The sequence below is a fragment of the Molothrus ater genome, chromosome Z (genome assembly GCF_012460135.2).
Source record: "Molothrus ater isolate BHLD 08-10-18 breed brown headed cowbird chromosome Z, BPBGC_Mater_1.1, whole genome shotgun sequence".
Taxonomy (NCBI): Eukaryota; Metazoa; Chordata; class Aves; order Passeriformes; family Icteridae; genus Molothrus; species Molothrus ater.
Window position 1 is genome coordinate 9,285,452 of NC_050511.2, and position 16,675 is coordinate 9,302,126.

The following is a 16,675-nucleotide window of genomic DNA, read 5'->3' on the forward strand; positions in this document are numbered from 1 at the left end:
CGTACTGGGCAAAATATACAGGGAGTGAGGAAGGGAGCAAGGGGGATGTTTCAAATGCAGGGATGCAGGCAGTAGATTCAGTCTGGGGGAGAGGGGAACAAATTTGTTCCTCCCTATAATAAATCCAGGGTTTTTTTCCTGTATGATAAATGGCAGCTCCAATTCTGTGTTAAGATTACTTAAAATTTTTTAGTTAATGAAACAGGAACAGTAACTCTAAAAAGATCTCTCAAAAGCATATATTTTAATGCATGTGCAGTTATGGATAAAATTGGATGAGTTTAACTTGAGGTTGTCTGTTAGAGATTAATTGTCTGGTGCATGTCCCAGGAAGCACATGGGAGAACTCTGCTGCACGAACGTGTTACCAACTTGAGGCAAACCTTTACCCCAGTTTCTATAAAAATCACTATACAGAACTCATGGCAGAAATCTGGTCTACTAACTTTTGTTCCTCTCCTTCTTGTCTTTTTTTTTTTTTTTTCTTTGCAGAAGGAGGTAGAGGAGAGCTCCAGGTTGTACATGTTGTCCCTTGTAACCAGCATCTCTTTTTGAAACCCCTGTGTGTGCGTGTCTCATCTTCCTGTAGCCAATTGATCCTGCTGAGGCGCTGAGATTCCATTTAGCATGTTGTGATTGTCTGAGGCATTGTTAACACTGTGTATGAGTAAAGAGTCTGTTCAGTGCCTATGACCTTGTACAAAGAGGAAAACATGAATGCTTGGAGTGATCTCCTCCCTTTGGTGCTCCGTGGGGTTTGTGTGATGTGCACAGGCACCGCGTTAGTAGAGGACAAGTTGTTCATCTTGTCGTTTCCAGTCTTCCTCTTTATGGATCTTGTTTAAACCAAGTATTTCCTCATTTTTCTTCAGTTATATTATTTCATTTCATCTCTGTCTGGCTTATCCACTTTCATCAATTAAAGTCAAAAATATGTCTGGACCGTAGTAGTGAGATTAATTAAACCCGGATGCTGAAAGATGTCTGCTGCAAGTCCCATGCCTTTTTAGGTAGTCACTTTACTTTGAGCCAGAGCCCTGTGCCCCATGGGAAAGGCAGAACCTTCTTCTTAATACACGCAGTTGTTGTCTTTCTAGTCATGAACTGGTTACCTCTACCCATTATCCTGTGGGCAACAGGTAACTCTTTCCTCCTAGGAGGATCTGCAGAATTGTTTTGTTGACTGCTGTGTGCTTTGTCAACAATTGTGTTAGCAACTGTATCTCACATAGAGAAATTACTGGCTTTTGGAATCTCAGCTCTTTTATTTTCATGACTCTGTGCTGTGCGTATTCCGTGCCTGCTGTGCTTCCCCCTCTCCTGTATAAATAAGGCAAAACTGGCTTCCAGGAGAAGCTGAACCTTGCACGGATTTTTGGGCCTCCATGCAGATGTCATCCCTTGAGTCGAATGAATTTGCATTTCTAAGCTTTATTGGCTCATATATCAGCAGTTTTGTTTCCTTCTTACTGGTAAATATCTGTCAATTAACGCTTTTTCAGGAATGCAGAGATAACTGGTGTCAAATATTGGTATTAAATACAGTCCCCTTTTGACTTCAGGGCAAAACCACTGTAAACCTCCTTAAACTGTTCATCTGGCAGCTAGAAAGGTGGTACTGGATGATGCATCAGTTGGAAGGAGCTTCCTTTGGGGCTCTTCAGCCCTTAATAAATGGATAATATTGCAGAATACAGAATGAATTTAAAATAATCCCTTGACTTGTTGAAGCTTCGGATTCCATGTAAAATGCTGCATACTTGAGTGAATGAAGATATTGAACCACAAGACTGACTTAATTGGGAAGATTTAGTTCAGTCTGACTCTGTTAATGCCACTGAAGAAATGCACTAATTAGGCATGACCAGAAGTTTAATTTAGTCAGTTGCTCCTTGTTTTAGCCTGATTCAGATTAACCTATATCTAACTGAGGCTTTTGAGGTTTAATAATAAAACATGGTATTTGAAAACAAGTTAGGATGATTTTCAAAACAAATAAGATGTCATTATTGATTTTTTAAATCTGTTTAAATAAAGTGGCATAAAGCAGCTTTACATGTTTTACATCTGATTTATATTTTAAGAGGATAATGTGCTAGACACAATGTACTTAGATGTGATGGAAAATTACATTGTTAGGAAGCCTTTTATGTGGAGAGCTAGATACATATAAAAGGTTAACAGATCTGTGGATGTTCTTTCTTTCCCTTGTGATGCTCCAGACTTTGTGATTTATTTTATTTCTTTTTTTGCCCCTCTGTCCATTTTATGGACCTTTGCTTCTACAGAAGTGCATAATTGTTTGTTTTGTCCATTAAAGTATCTTCTTGTGTATGAGAGAATTTGCAAAATTTTAAAATTGCAGCTTTGTTAAATAACTTCTCAAGTTACTTGTAAGCCCAGCTGCTGCTTTTCCTTAGTAAGCAAAACTCCTGTTGTTTCCTTTATAGGCGTCACCAAACATTGACTTCCCTATGACTGACTACCTTGACTTAAGTAACCATGTCTGTTGCCTTGTTTAATCCAGGGCCTTCAATTTATGCTGCTCTGTCACTGACATAGTTTTTCTTACTGGTTCTTTGTTGATCAGAGACTTTAATTACTTGGAGAAGACCTTTCAGCAGCTGTTTGCAATATACTATACAGCTTTACTGTGGGTGAATATACTGCAGTACTAGGGTGACAAGCACTTCCCCATTTTAAAGTATTTGTTGGATAGTAGGTATAAAAATGTCATCCACCAGCATCAAAAAATTTTTAAAAATCAAATGAGGATGTGATGGCCTGTTTTATTTACATGTTTGTTTCTCCATTGTTTCAGTGCTCTTATATGTGCTTACTGGAGGTTAAAAAAATTAAATTTCAGATTCAGTCTGATGTGGCTGCTTTCAAGGAAAGATCAAGTGACAGAGCTGTGCAGAGAAGGCCATGAGCCAGCAAAACACTTTCTTTGACTTGCAGCATGTGGATGGATGACAGGGTGTTAAATGTGTCTGCTTTCCCTTTGCCTTCCCATTTGTCCTTGGGAAAGACAGTGTTAAAAACTCTCACAGGTGTTGCAGTGCTCTTCTCACGTGCCTCTTGTTTCTGCTGCTTGCCCTGGCTCTGACCAGCTCAGGCTGCTGCCGTGGGCTGAACTTGAGGAGACCGGTGGCTGGTGACAAGTCCCAGGGCAGCTGCTGGAGCCCTGCTCTGTGCTGGCACGACTGCTGCCTTTGGAGAGTTAGAAACTCACCACCTGCAGCAAATTCATCTGGATGGACAATACTAGTGTGTGCTTTCTTTAAATAACGAGGCATATGTGAAGAGTTCTTACCCCCAAGAGGGGTGCACACTCTGGATTACTTTGTTTAGATGGCATTGATGGAGATGTCTTAAACCCTCATGCCAGCACGTGTAGCTAATACAGCCTCTGCTTCTTTGACTACTCTTGCACTTCGTCAGTGCAAGAAGGGACTGCAGAGGACTTCTTGGTGACTGCCACTGTGTGATATTATGTGCCATTTCCTTTTAATATAAACCTCCCAATGTCATTCTCTAGAACTGTTATGGTTTGGTGTCTGCTTGTCCTTTTGAAAGACTTCTACGGAGGTGTCGTCATGACACATCTTTGAATTTTCATCCTCTGTTTAGCTGTAGTTCTTCTCCTATTCACCTGCCTGTTGAACAAGCACAGGAAAAGGTTCTTTTTGCTAAAGTAAGCAAGATGTTTTGTTTCTCTCCTTATAGGATTGTGTTTACATACTCCAGCTGCTTTTGCCATTTTCCTTTGTGATTTTTTTTTACTTTGATGCAGAATACAAAAAGATTTCATATGCTTTTCTGAAGAAATCTTGCCAACATAGTACAAAGGTATTTATGCTTTTACTTCTGTGGAGACATTGCATTGGACTTGTTCTATGGATTATGTTCTATTCCTGCCTGGCTGGATCATAGAGGTTTATGGTCAGTGTGGTGACTAGAACTCAAATCCATTGTTTCATGCTTTTCTCCACTGAGGAACACCTTGTATCTGTCAAATTCATGGCAGCCTTTGGGACTTCGACCTTGCCATTTTTTCCATGTTTGATCCTCCATCGTTGCCGTATTTACTGCCATCAGTTCTTTCTACCGGACCTATGAGTTCAGTGTCAATAATTCTCTTGGGTTTGTCATTTCCAGATTTTATCAGCAGATCCTACTTACTCCCACTAGCTTCCTTATTGCGTTGTCCATGACTGGCTCAGTTACAGTTACTTGTTTATCCACCTGAAAGCTCCTTCCTCCTCCTCAGCTTATCCGGTCTTTATTAACGTCATATGGCACTGCATCAAAAGGGTTTTTTTGAAATGAGAATTCAGTTCATCATTCATTTTATAGTTAGAGAAAAATAGTTGCTTTGTGAAACAAAGTCTGTTTTTCAGTAGCCTCCATCTTAATTCTTTCTTTCATGTTTGCTCAGAACCCTTTCAAGCTTTTGAAGCCATTAATGGTCCTACACTAATCTGGATCACATTTCCCTCTTCCACACATACACACTTTAACTGTGAGTACTGCATTGGCTCTTCTACAGTCTCAAGGCATCAGCCCTCGTTTGATGGATGTCAGGTGCTGGTTCTCTTGGCATTTTCTCGGGGAGAAGGCTGCCTGGAACAAATTAGCTCTTTACTTTGCTTTCAGCAGATGATAACTCCTGCTTTCACACAGCCATCACCTGCTTTGGCCCTGCATCAATATTGCCACTTACTGAAAGCTCTTTCTTTTGTTTTGTGCTATTATGCCCAGATGATTTTCAATCTTGACACCAGAGAAGCTCTGCCTTTTGTTTTTATTCGCATGTCTGAAAGATTTGGTAAAAATAAATTATATTTTTGCTCATTTTTTAAAGTGATCTGGAATTCCTGGCAAGTTTTACTTGCACATCACAAATCTGGGACATGATGTAGGTTTGTTTCCTGATCATACTTTCTGCCTTCCCCATGTCCACATTCCTGGCTATTCTCTGTTGACTTGTGGTTGCCTGTAGGAAATTGCTTAACTAGGTAACAACTTTCCCTATATCTTTCCTTCCCCCTTATTCCCAGATTCTTGATACTCTTGTGGTCTCCAGTCTGCAGTGAGCACACTGTTTTGTAGTCTTTTAATGTCTCAAATATCAGTCACATTTCATTCTCATAATGTGGAAATTATGGAAAACCTTGTTATTACTGACTTCTGCCATCAGTGTTGCCACGTTTGTGTTTGTCATTCTCTGTCATTCAGCATAGCTGAGCCATTGGTGTCAAGCTCAGCCCAGTATGAAACCTTTGTCCATTTTAGTGTTGCTTTCTAACCACAGCTCTTCCAAGTGTTCAGATGCGAAGGTAGAGATGTCCTCCCCTGTGTGCTCAGAAGGATCTGGTTGCATTTACTTGATGAAATCTCTCTTGACCAGCAGTTGGTTCAGATCCCTCTGGAGAAAATGCAGATTTCAGGCTGAGGGGTTTTGGTAGCAAAGCTTGGTGGAGCCTTGTGTGCAGCTGTAGCTATGGGGAAACATGCATGGTACTGGACTATGGGTCTGGGCCCCTTCCTGCTCTGCAGGCCTGTCTGATCATGCCCATTCCATTATGGATAACATCGTACTGTTCAATCTGTTTAAATACAAAATAATAAACATTACTAATAGGTAGTCTTTAAATCTGCAAATTCCCTAATTTGTAGGACTCAAAAATACAAAGTTTGGACATTTGCTTCTGTTCAAGTTGTTACCTCAAAGAGAACATCTTTCCTTGGTTATTTCTGCTCTTCTTGGGAGTCTTTGTTTGTCACCTGTGAACAGTGTGGGGTTGCACAACTCACTCAGAGCATAGTTTAGAAAAAAAAGGAAAAGAAAAAAGAACTTTCTTCTGGGGCTGTGTTCCTTTATTTTGCAATAAGAGTTGGATCTTATTTCCTGACTCAAGCTCCTTTATTTTGTTGACTCTCAGGTTCTGAGTTCCATGGCTGGAAATACTTTCTTTTTCACTGTGTGCAAGTTGCAGCCTCCTTTTTCTCATGGCAGATGTCACTATCTGAGGTTGGAGTTCTAGCTAGCATCATCACCTGCTTAGTCCTTTGTGAAAGCAGCATTTCTTTCAGGGAGTGCAGGAGAACATATGACTTGTGAGCTGAAACAAAGAGGTTTCTAGTTATGGATAGCTGTTTTCCCCTTATCCAGAACCTATTGTTTCTTCCAGGTACATTGCAAGTGTTCAGATACTTATCACTTCTAATTAGTCCACTCAAGATCCGCAGAGAAACAGTCTATGGATGTAGTCTTAATGTGAACATAAAAACATGGTTTGAATTCATAAATATGAATCTCCACATTTGCATTCTGTGGTGTTTTCCGTCACACTGTGGAATGCCTGCAGTTGACCTGCAAGTGGTGGCCCTTGTTTCATGTCTGTTAGAAGTGAAATAATTTTAAATAAATGAGTGAAGCTACAATAGGACCTCTTTGCTTAGGAGACTAAAGAGTCTTTGCATTTGGGCATGAGCAAAGCTCACAAGTGTTCATACAGAGGTTCATGTTAATCTGTCATTTGTGCATTTCATAGAAGCGCTTTTAATTTATAACATCTTCATTGTGACCACATTCATGTTAAGTGGTGACCTGTAGTAACAGGAGCTCTCCAGTAACTTGATGGAGGTGGAAAAAAAGAAAGCATTTGTCTTCAAGACTGCCTTTTGAATGTGGAGTTGCACTGAACAGGCTCTTCAGGTTCTAGTCCTGGCTGTTCAATGAAATTGCATAGTCTGTCTGTGTCTGTATGACTTACCCTGACATCTTGGTCATTGGAGGTGCTTGAACGAGTTTCTGTATGCATTTGCCTGCATGCAGTATGGTCTGTTACCCTTTCTGCAGAATACAGTACAAATAATTTTCTTGGTGTTTCTGGAAACTTTCATGTTATTTTCTTTTTCCCTTCTCCCACTTCAGGGCCAAGATGAGGCTGATCCATCAAAACCACCCTGGCTCAAAGGAGGGTAAGTGATATTTTGGGACCTTTTATCCCTGTATTTATAGTCAGAGTGTGCTTTAGAAGTCTGCAGTTCAGTCTAAGTAAAAATAGCATTTATGATGTTTTTAATAAAATAATCAAGTGGCCAAGCCTCACTGAAGGCCAGGCTGCTGCTGTATGTCAGTCTCTTCTAAAGCAGTGGAGGTGGGATATGCAGCTCTTCCACAGAGACCTGTGATTAAGAGTAAGGCTATAGCTGCAGTGTATATTCTATAATGTGTTGGTGGCAAGTGCTTATGGCAGCAATATTAAATAATTGCTGCTGAGCACCTCAGAGTGGTCCCCATGAAATCCTTTCTCCTGAATCATTCATTGGTGGCAGCAGAAGGGAAAGAGTAGCTCTGAAGGAGTGCTGTGTCTTCTGCTCTTAAAAGAAGATAATAGGTTTGGGGGAGTCTTCTGTATTTGCAGGGATTCCTTGTAGTAGTTAAAACTGCACTAACTCTGGAAATTATTGCAGTCTGTATTTTTAAAGCATTGCTCATCATGCCTATTTTGGACAGATGAGAGTGATCAGGTCGTGCATTCTCTCCACAACACACTGCTTGCAGCAAATGAAGCAGACAAATTCTGTTTGTAATTGCAGCGTGACACTCTGTGGTAATAGGTGCCAGCATGGCAGCTTCTCTGGGATCCTCTGGCAGGAAAAAGACAGTGACACATTTTACAGGTTATGTTCCTGGTACATGGTCAGGGTGATTTGGTTTGATGGTGGGGCACCCATTAGGAGCTGTCAGTCAGCAGCAGCAAGATTTGCCCTGAAATCTCAGCCAGACATTGGCTTGCTTAAGTTAATTCTCATACTACTTAAGGAAGCTTCCCTAAAAAAAACATAAAGTTAAATTGGAGGCTTCATTATATGGCTTTCTCCTTTTGGAGTCATTGTTCTGTGGTGCTGGTATTCCCACAAATAGTCACCTGCGGATGCCTGGAGCTGCCTAGCAACCCTCTGCTTTTCCCAAGGAACCTGGGACTTAGTGAGTGGGCTGCTGGAGAATTGGCAATTTGCAGGAGCAGGAGGCAGTGATTTATTGTAACTATAAACAGCACCTTCTCCTGCTTTAACAAGGAGACAGTGTACTCAGTTTATTGGTTCATGCGCATCAAATTATTTCCTAGCCTGAAAGGTAGATACACCTACAAGTCCTGAATTATTTAAACATGTGTTGTCAATTCGAGGCATTGTTTGCTCTAGTCTGTAATTTTTTTCTTTTCTACACAAGATACAGCTGAACAGTCTGGCTAATGTAGTTTTGAACAAAAGTTTGTCATACTCACTCATCCCATGCAAGGGATTCCCAGAGAAGGTGGTTGTGGGATGTAAACCTTTAATTCAACCCTTGGCCACATTTTGGCTTATTAGCCTCAAAGTATATTAAATTATTTATGTTTGGAGTTGTTCTTTCAATAGGAAGATTGCAGTTGTGGTGTCCTTTGAAGGAAGTAGTCATCCTCTGTTACTGCAAACCACCTTAGCTTGCTTAGATTGTCAAGATTTAATAGAAACCCCTGTGTGATACAACTTGTATTAAAAGATGAATACGTGCTTCAAGCAATTTTCATTTATAGTATAATGCAACAGGAACTCCCTGTCTGTAATCACTGGCTTTGGAGATATCACTTCAAATAAAATGGACAATTGGTATTATGGATCAGTTTCTGAGTGTAGTACCTCATATCTGTATCTTTTATTTATTAGTGCAAATTATCTTCTCATACAGAAATGCTATTCACTCCTCAATACAGCTCTCTATAATGCTATAAATATTACATCCACTGCAGAAGCAAGTTATCCTATTACATATAAAATTGCACTGTGCACATTTGAGGCACTGTCAATTCTTCTGTTACTAAGTGAGGTAGCAGTTGTGCTTGAATAAAGGGACTGAGGTAGCTAAAAGCACAACACTTTTGAAAATTAGGAATTGTTGTTGAATTTTTTTATTAATATTAACAAGCTAAAAGCAGGTCATCCGGGTGTGTAACTATGTATGTACTAGTACACTTCTCTTCGGTGACAAATACAAGCACCTTTCAAATACATTTGTCATCCTAGCTTACCACTGTTTCTGTCATAAACCTCAATCTATCAAAAGTATTTTGCAACAAACCAAGTTGTAACTAGACATGTTTCTCAAGCACAATAATTTATATAGGCTCATCTTGAATTTATAAAGCATGCAATTTTAATGTTTCTCTTCTTTCCTGGGAAATGTCAGAGTATCACAATTTCCTTTCAATTAAATTAGAAAAAAAATTTGAAATCAGGTAGGAAAAAGCTGTTAGCCAGGAGCATTAACTCTGGAGTTTTACTTGTGATCATTTTGTTGAATCTTTTCAGGTTATACACTCTCCCTTTCAATTTTATATATGCTTTGATAATTCAAGGGATTTACACAAATCCTTGACGCAAAGCTTATCAATAAGCTGTGTTGTGGTCCAGGTAATCCCAGGATTCTTTGCATCATCTGAGTAGTCTGCCATGACACCTATTTTACCTCAAAACAGTAACACCAGTATCGGAAAGGTTTTGTAGCATAAGGGCCGCAGACAAATGTGGCAATATAAACATATTTCTTACTTCTTTATGTGGGTGAGATTTTTCTATAATAATTCAGAAGGGATTTTTGCAGTATGACTTTGTCAAAAAAATTTTCTGGAATTCTCTATTGGAAGTGATGATAGCCTCTAGTGAAAAAACACAGCGTGGCCTTGCTGTGAGGATTTCCAGTATTGGAAAACTGCACTGTTGGAAAACTGGGGAGCTGACATGGCTCTTGCATTTACACGTGACTGCTCACCTTCCCACCAGGCTTGTCAGCCAGCAGCAGCTGTCAGCTCAGCCATGGCTTGGACACGTCACCCTCCTATGCCCCATCAAAAAAGTCAATTATACTATTACAATTCTGTCACATGTTTCTGTAATAATGGACTGCTTTCCTCTTTGTCACAGCCTCATGCTAGGCTGTGTTGTGGCATCCTTGTCCATTCTCATGCTGTAGCATGGGTTTGGTCACACTGGATGTTTTGTTGTTTGGTGGTTTTTTGCTTTTGGCTGTATTTAAGGGGGCTTGAGTAGGCCCTGCTCTCTAATGGCTGCAGGTTGCCTCTTGTCATTTATCAACCTCATAATTTTCATAGCATGTGTGGATTTGTAGTGGCAGTTTGATTTCCTAGATTGTTTGGAAAGGTAGTTTTTATGACTGTATGAACAGTTTGTACCACACTCCTTTTTCCTGTAATTTTCCTGCAGAGCATTTTGACTGGGTATGTTGTACCAAATCAACAAAATAACCAGGCTGAAATTGCCAGCCAGTTTATCATACAAATACCAAAACATGTAAGCCAGAGTGTCAGGGAGTGGAGACAAATGGCTAAAGATGAAGAGGCAGAGGGTTCCCTTGCAGTCTCTGTAATCGAGAAGACCTCAGAAGCCATATTCTTAATGTTAGCAAGGCCTGAGACCAGAGTGGAGATGGGGAGGGTGAGAGAGACACTGAGAAGTGCTGTGGATTTTGCCTGCTGGGCTGGGTGTTCATTGTGCAGAGGAAGCTACAGCAGAGAGATGTGTGCTCAGTTTCCAGCTTTAGGAAAAAGCATTGTCTAAAGTCCTTAGAGATGGATGCATTTACTGGAGGCCTTTCAGCTGGATTAATAGACCATCTTCAAGTACAGGGGAACATCCATGTGGTGTTACCAGTAAGTGGTAGGATCCAGGTATAATTATCCAGGCTGGTCTCATTGGGAAGGGGAAGTAGGTCAGAGTGTTTTATTTCATCAGACTCTGACTGTTGCTGGGGTAATCACCCTTCTGCTTCATTTTCACTTCTGCCAGCAAATGGTATCTCTTGTGTGTACTAGTCTGCATGGCTTGAAATGCTGAGCACCACAATGGTCTCTTTTATAGAAACAAAAATAATATATTTTCTCCTCTGATGTCAGTTTTTTCCTAACAATTATACGGTCCTCAAGGGCCAGTATTAAGTGTGTTCTAAACTAGAATCAGAAGATGGCAGCATTCTGCCCTGGGGCTGATCCTCTTTGTTGTGCTCCCTCCCAACCACCAACACCAGGCAGGAATGTCTGGATTGTTGCATGTGAAGAAGATAAACACTTAATCGTTTTTAGCATTAACTTTACACTTTCTTAAGTATAATCTTCTGGCTGTTTTTCTTGCTCCAGTAAAGCATCGCCCTCTTCACCCTTACCAACCCTAAATTAATTAGTTGTTTTGTTGGTTTTTTTTCCTCCTGAATTTCCAGGCCTGCAGGTGGTCTCTATGGCATCGATAGCATGCCTGATCTCCGCAAAAAAAAGCCAATTCCACTTGTCAGTGATCTGGTAAGAGATTTGTTTGTTTCTCTTCTGCCACACAGCATTTACACAATTGGCTTTACTTTCTTGATATATGGGCACATTCATTGTCACGTCAAGAATCTCAAGCGTTTTATTAAATTAATTCTTATACTAAAGGGTTAGGAGTACTGCTTAAAAAATCTCAGTGAGAATGAGCTATGGTTTTGTAGACAATTTCATTCATTTCACAGAATTAGGGTATTTTTCAAGTTTTTATCCTTTTTACTTTACACAAAATATTTTATTATTTTTAGGCCTGCAGAATTTTAAAAGGTTTCCTAAAAGTCACATACCTTAGGGAAAGTTATAACATCCGTGTGAGGTTTGGCAGCTTACCAGAAGGCTGGAATTTTAGAGGATAGATAAACGAGCATATGTGGTTGGATTTTAAAAGCTATTTGCAATATTGCCAGTAGACTTCTGCACTGAGGAAGCATGTGAACCAAGTGAGTAATGAGGACAAGTTTCATATGCTTGTATGATAAGGCTTCTGCAGGACAAATGGTTTTCTCTTGGTTGTATTCAGTACACGTAGCGATTTCATACTTGAGAGAAATGCTGTAACAGCTGAAAGACCAAAGTTTCTATATCCTGTAAATCATATGAAAAGATGCATACAATTTTGTCTGCCAGCTTATACATGGGCAGCTTGGCATGTGTCTAGCTAACTGCTTGTATCTTAAATTGTTGCAATAATGGCATTAACTTGTGTTACTTCCCTTGAATGCATTCATTCTCTCTGTTCACAGGCCATGGTAAGTGCAGGTGAAGACTAACCATCAAGTCTTTACCAGAAAAAAACCCCTTACTTTATGTTATTTCCCCCTCTACTTCTTTGCTTTTTGTTTGAACCTACCTTATTGCAGTGAATGCGTATCCAATACTCTGTCCTGCTCCATCACTGTTGGAATGAACTTTTTCAGTCTCTCTTGAAACAGCATAAAGCAGAACATAAGTGGTACAAAACTGATAGAGTTGGATGATTTCAAAGCAAGTCCTGCTATCTTTAAGTATCCTTCTCTGCCTTCATGTTACTGGAGAGGCTGTAGAAATCCCTTGTATGCCACTGTGAGGTGCTGCAAAGACAGTGCCCTGGGCTGTCCACAGCTGCAAAGCAGTGCTGGCATGATGTGAAAGGCGGTATTCCAAGGGGAAAATGCAGTTCATTGTGTTCAGTGATGGCTGATGAATGTGATACACTGTCGCATTCAAACCTCTGCTCCCAACTCACTCCCCTTTCTTTTATCCTTGCAACCTCTTTGCTGTCACATTTTGGGGTGTTGTATGTTTTGTAAAGCTGGTGAAATAATCTCCCTTTGGGTATGAATGAAGTTAGATACACAAAACTGAGTCTGTTGTAGTGACCTCAGACAGCAGAAGGGCTACTGTTGTTACCAGAAAGTAAAAGTGAAGATGGGAACCCAGGTTTCATTGGCAATTCTTTCAGAGAAACAAATAGAAATTTACTAGAGTGAGACTGATTATGGACAGATGGAAACAAGCTGGAGACCTTTCAGAGTATACATCTGACTCCTCTGAGATGTGAGCAGTCATTTAAGAAACCAACTTAAATTCATTAGATTGCTGGTTTGGTGTCTGGCATGACAGAGTCCCCTTCCTCACATCTCTGGGCACGTAATGCCATTGCACTTGTAAATGTTGGTGGTGAATAACAAACTTTCTTCTTCCCTAGTCACTGGTTCAGTCCCGAAAAGCCGGAATTACCTCAGCAATGGCTACTAGAACATCTCTCAAAGATGAAGAGCTGGTAAGTGGGAGGGTTACTTGACTTCTCTTTATTCTGACTAAGCAAATTAAGGGGATTTGGCTCTCTGAGATTCAGAGCCAGCTTCACAGATGTCTGGAAATATGGATGCAAAGCTTCCTGTATCATTTGGTCAAAGAAACTAAACATAAAAGTAATATTTAATGTATCAATATAATCCTGAAAAATGTAGAAACACAGAATCACAGAATATGCTGAGTTGGAAAGGTACCCATCAGGATCATTGAATTCAACTCCTGGTCCTGCATAGGACACCACAAGAGGCATCATTTGCCTTGATGGTGCTGTCAAACACTTTTTGATCTCAGTAATCTTACTATTTCCTTCCATGCTATGTGCCATAAGGAACAGTGTGTGAAACTTGCTTTATTCAAGGTATTTCCCATCCACAAATTTCCCATAAATTGTCGTCTTCCAGTTTTTTTAACGCCTGGGGAGACACTTTTGGAAGGCAAGGGGTGTCCTCTGACACTGCATGCAAAAATTTGATGCATTTGTCCACCTCAAATGTGTAGCTTTATAGTACTGGTCATGCCTTTTCCTGTAAAATCATTGCATTAGCTAGCAAAAATATGCTCAGTCACCTCCCTGGATGTTGGTTTACTTGTGCTCTTGCCTTTCAGAAATCTCATGTCTATAAGAAGACCTTGCAAGCCTTAATTTACCCCATCTCTTGTACAACCCCACACAACTTTGAAGTGTGGACAGCCACAACTCCTACCTACTGCTACGAGTGTGAGGGGCTCCTGTGGGGCATCGCGCGGCAGGGAATGCGCTGCGGGGAGTGCGGGGTCAAGTGCCACGAGAAGTGCCAAGACCTGCTCAATGCTGACTGCCTGCAGAGTGAGTAGAGTTCAGTGGAGTGTGGCTGCTCCAGAAATTGTTGCCAGAGCCTTCCTAAATGTACTGCTCATATCTCAGGGATCAGTGAAGCTGCAGTGATTGAAGTGACTGTGTGTTTTCTGAAAAGGTGCCATTGGGCTAAACCCCTTCCTTGGGGCACAGATAGCTCCACTGATGCAGAAAAGCTTCACAGCACTGTGCTTGATGTCCTTTTAAAGAAGGTTTAATTCTTTACTCTTTCTCATCTGTTTGTTGGCTTTTGTTGATTTTTTGATGGCTGGTTTGGTTTTTTGCTTTGTTTGCTCTGTTTGTGTCAGCTCAGGTTGTGTATTTTCTAGCATATCCTGCATTGAAGTATGGGTTGGATGAAGAGGGTATGAGGCTGAATGTTCTGACATTTGTTCTCTCCCCCCTGCCCTGGTACTACAGTCAGGTTGCTTGTTCCAACCATCAGTCTGTGCCCCTGTTTTAAGCTTTTTAGAGCAGCACTGGGCTCGTGCTTAGGGTATATAGTTCCTGAATTTAGCTTGGATTATCTGTACCAACAGCAGCCTGGGGGAAGGCATTTTGTCTTTTCAACAGTAGGCCTGCTTGGCTGAACCACTTTAGAGACCTAGGGCTGAATTAACAGAGATGGTGAGTCAGACACAAAGGTGTTGTTCCAGTATATGGGCAGTATTTCATCTTCCTACTAGCATTTCTGATTATTTCGTTGGTGTAAAAAACTAAGTAAAAAACAAGTCATCTCTTCAAGGAACTCTGTAACTTTGCAGAAAAAATGACACCTTACACAAACAATGGAGAAGTTTAAAAGGAATTTGATTAAAGGGGGGAAGAAAAGAGAAAAAAGTACTCATTTAGGCATCTGCCTTGATCCAGTTTTTCTTATTTGCTTGAAATACCATTTCTTAATTCAGTCTCAAATTTATATTCCTGCTTGAGAGCAAAATACCTCAGTCTAAATAGAATAGAAATTCCTTCCATGTGTGTTAAATGTTGAGTAGGAAGGTGTGGCTCTTTTTGTTCACTCTTCTTTTCATTGTAACTTGAGGGACTAAGTCTAAGGAATCAGAAAAGTTTGTGAAGTATGAAGGGACTTATTGCAAATTCCTTTCAGCAATTCTACGAATTTGAAAAGTCGGATCTTGTGATCTGAATTGGGCTGCAGTTGTTTGGGAAAGTCAGGCTGAGTGATTCAGCAAGGGATACCAGTGAATCATAGGTCATTTGTTTTTTCTTACGACTCTTCTTAACACCCAAATGGATATTGTTTATACTTGTATTTTTGATGAGTGCAGAGTCTTGAAGTTGTCAATTAGGTCTAGGGTATTTACAATGCCTTATTTGTAAGACACATCTGATCCTGGCCAAACACCTCTGTCTCCCAGTTGCTCAGCAGTTCTAGATTTGTCTTTGAGAGCTGCGAGGTGAGTTTATAGCATTTATTGCATCATTGGCACCTTGGCTTTGTTGAGACCTTTCTGTGACTAAGCAAGGAGCATTTGGTGCAGGAGAATGTAGTTTGGTCATAGCTCAGTGTTCTGTCACAGTCTGATGTGCAGGGTCAATTCCTGAGAATAACCTTTCTATTTCTGGAATTCACCAGAACTCTCTGCTAACTGCTAATTTTCAGTATTTGAGGTGAAAATCTCAAGGCATCCAGGCTGGATTCAGATGCATACCCATGATGCTGTAATGCAAGGGAGTTGAGGTATCTCAGTAAGGGAGAAATCTGTGGAGAACATAGGAGGATTAGATTTGCACCAGCAGCAGAGAGGAAACAGGCACAAAGCTGTGTTACAGAGCAGTAGTCCTGAAGTTGAAAACAGCAGGGAAAAACCTCTGTATTAAAGAAATAGCTAATGACTGAGAAGAAGTATGTTCCTGCAGAGGAGGGTTGTGGCTATCCATGTTCAAGAAGGGAGACTGCAGATGGGAATGGGTACTGGAGAGAGTTCAATACTAATGGGAGAAATATGAGAATGTCTCGGATGATACAAGATTGTTAATCTTTCAAAAGAGATGCTGGGCAGTATTGGACAAGAGGGAAGGAATCATGCTGTTTCAAAAAAAAAAAAATAGCTGTACAGCTGTACTAGGTCTTCCCTAATAGAATGTTTCTAAAGGGATGTTTTGGAGCCCAGGGCAGAGATGTAGGAGATCTGCATGTAGTGCACCTGCTACGACTCTGGCTTACTCTTACAGTTTACAGATATCCGTGTCTTAAAGCCTTTCTGGGCAGCAGATACTGTTTCATAGCTGGCAGCAGTGGCTCTGTGAATTGGTTTAGTCCTTGTTTGAATCTGTTTTTGCTTTCACCATGTTGGTGAAGAGGGAGATAAGCTACAGGGAGTAAGAGATCTTTTTAAGCTCATTGTTTACAAAAGAGTAAAAGGGCTAAGTTGGCTGTGAGAAAATTAAAGGTAGAAGTAGAAGACAACTTCAGTGATTCAGATTCCCTGAGAACAGGGAGTCTCTGGAGCTGAGATACTGAAGAATAACCATGGGGGAAGCTTTTCGTATCTCTAGCTGTAATTACATAATCTTATGCAATGGACTGTGGGATGTGATGTTGTGTTTTTTCATAGAATAGAAGAAACAACTGGAAATTACATTTCATATATGACAAAACATTAAGTAAGAACTTGTTATTTTATTCAGGGAG

At 40.5% G+C, this 16,675-nt stretch overlaps 1 protein-coding gene across 4 annotated transcripts in view; it reads left to right on the plus strand.

The window, feature by feature from the left end:
- The window catches only part of UNC13B (unc-13 homolog B), a 207,087-nt gene that overhangs the window by 115,293 nt on the left and 75,119 nt on the right, over positions 1-16,675 (plus strand). For 3 of the 4 annotated variants that reach the window (XM_036402618.2, XM_054517796.1, XM_036402616.2), the window contains 5 exons: positions 493-515; positions 6,944-6,990; positions 11,288-11,366; positions 13,075-13,149; positions 13,791-14,010. In XM_036402618.2, the coding sequence (XP_036258511.1) occupies positions 493-515; positions 6,944-6,990; positions 11,288-11,366; positions 13,075-13,149; positions 13,791-14,010 (444 nt within the window). The remainder of the gene's footprint in view (positions 1-492; positions 516-6,943; positions 6,991-11,287; positions 11,367-13,074; positions 13,150-13,790; positions 14,011-16,675) is intronic. The other variant, XM_054517797.1, reaches the window with a different exon arrangement.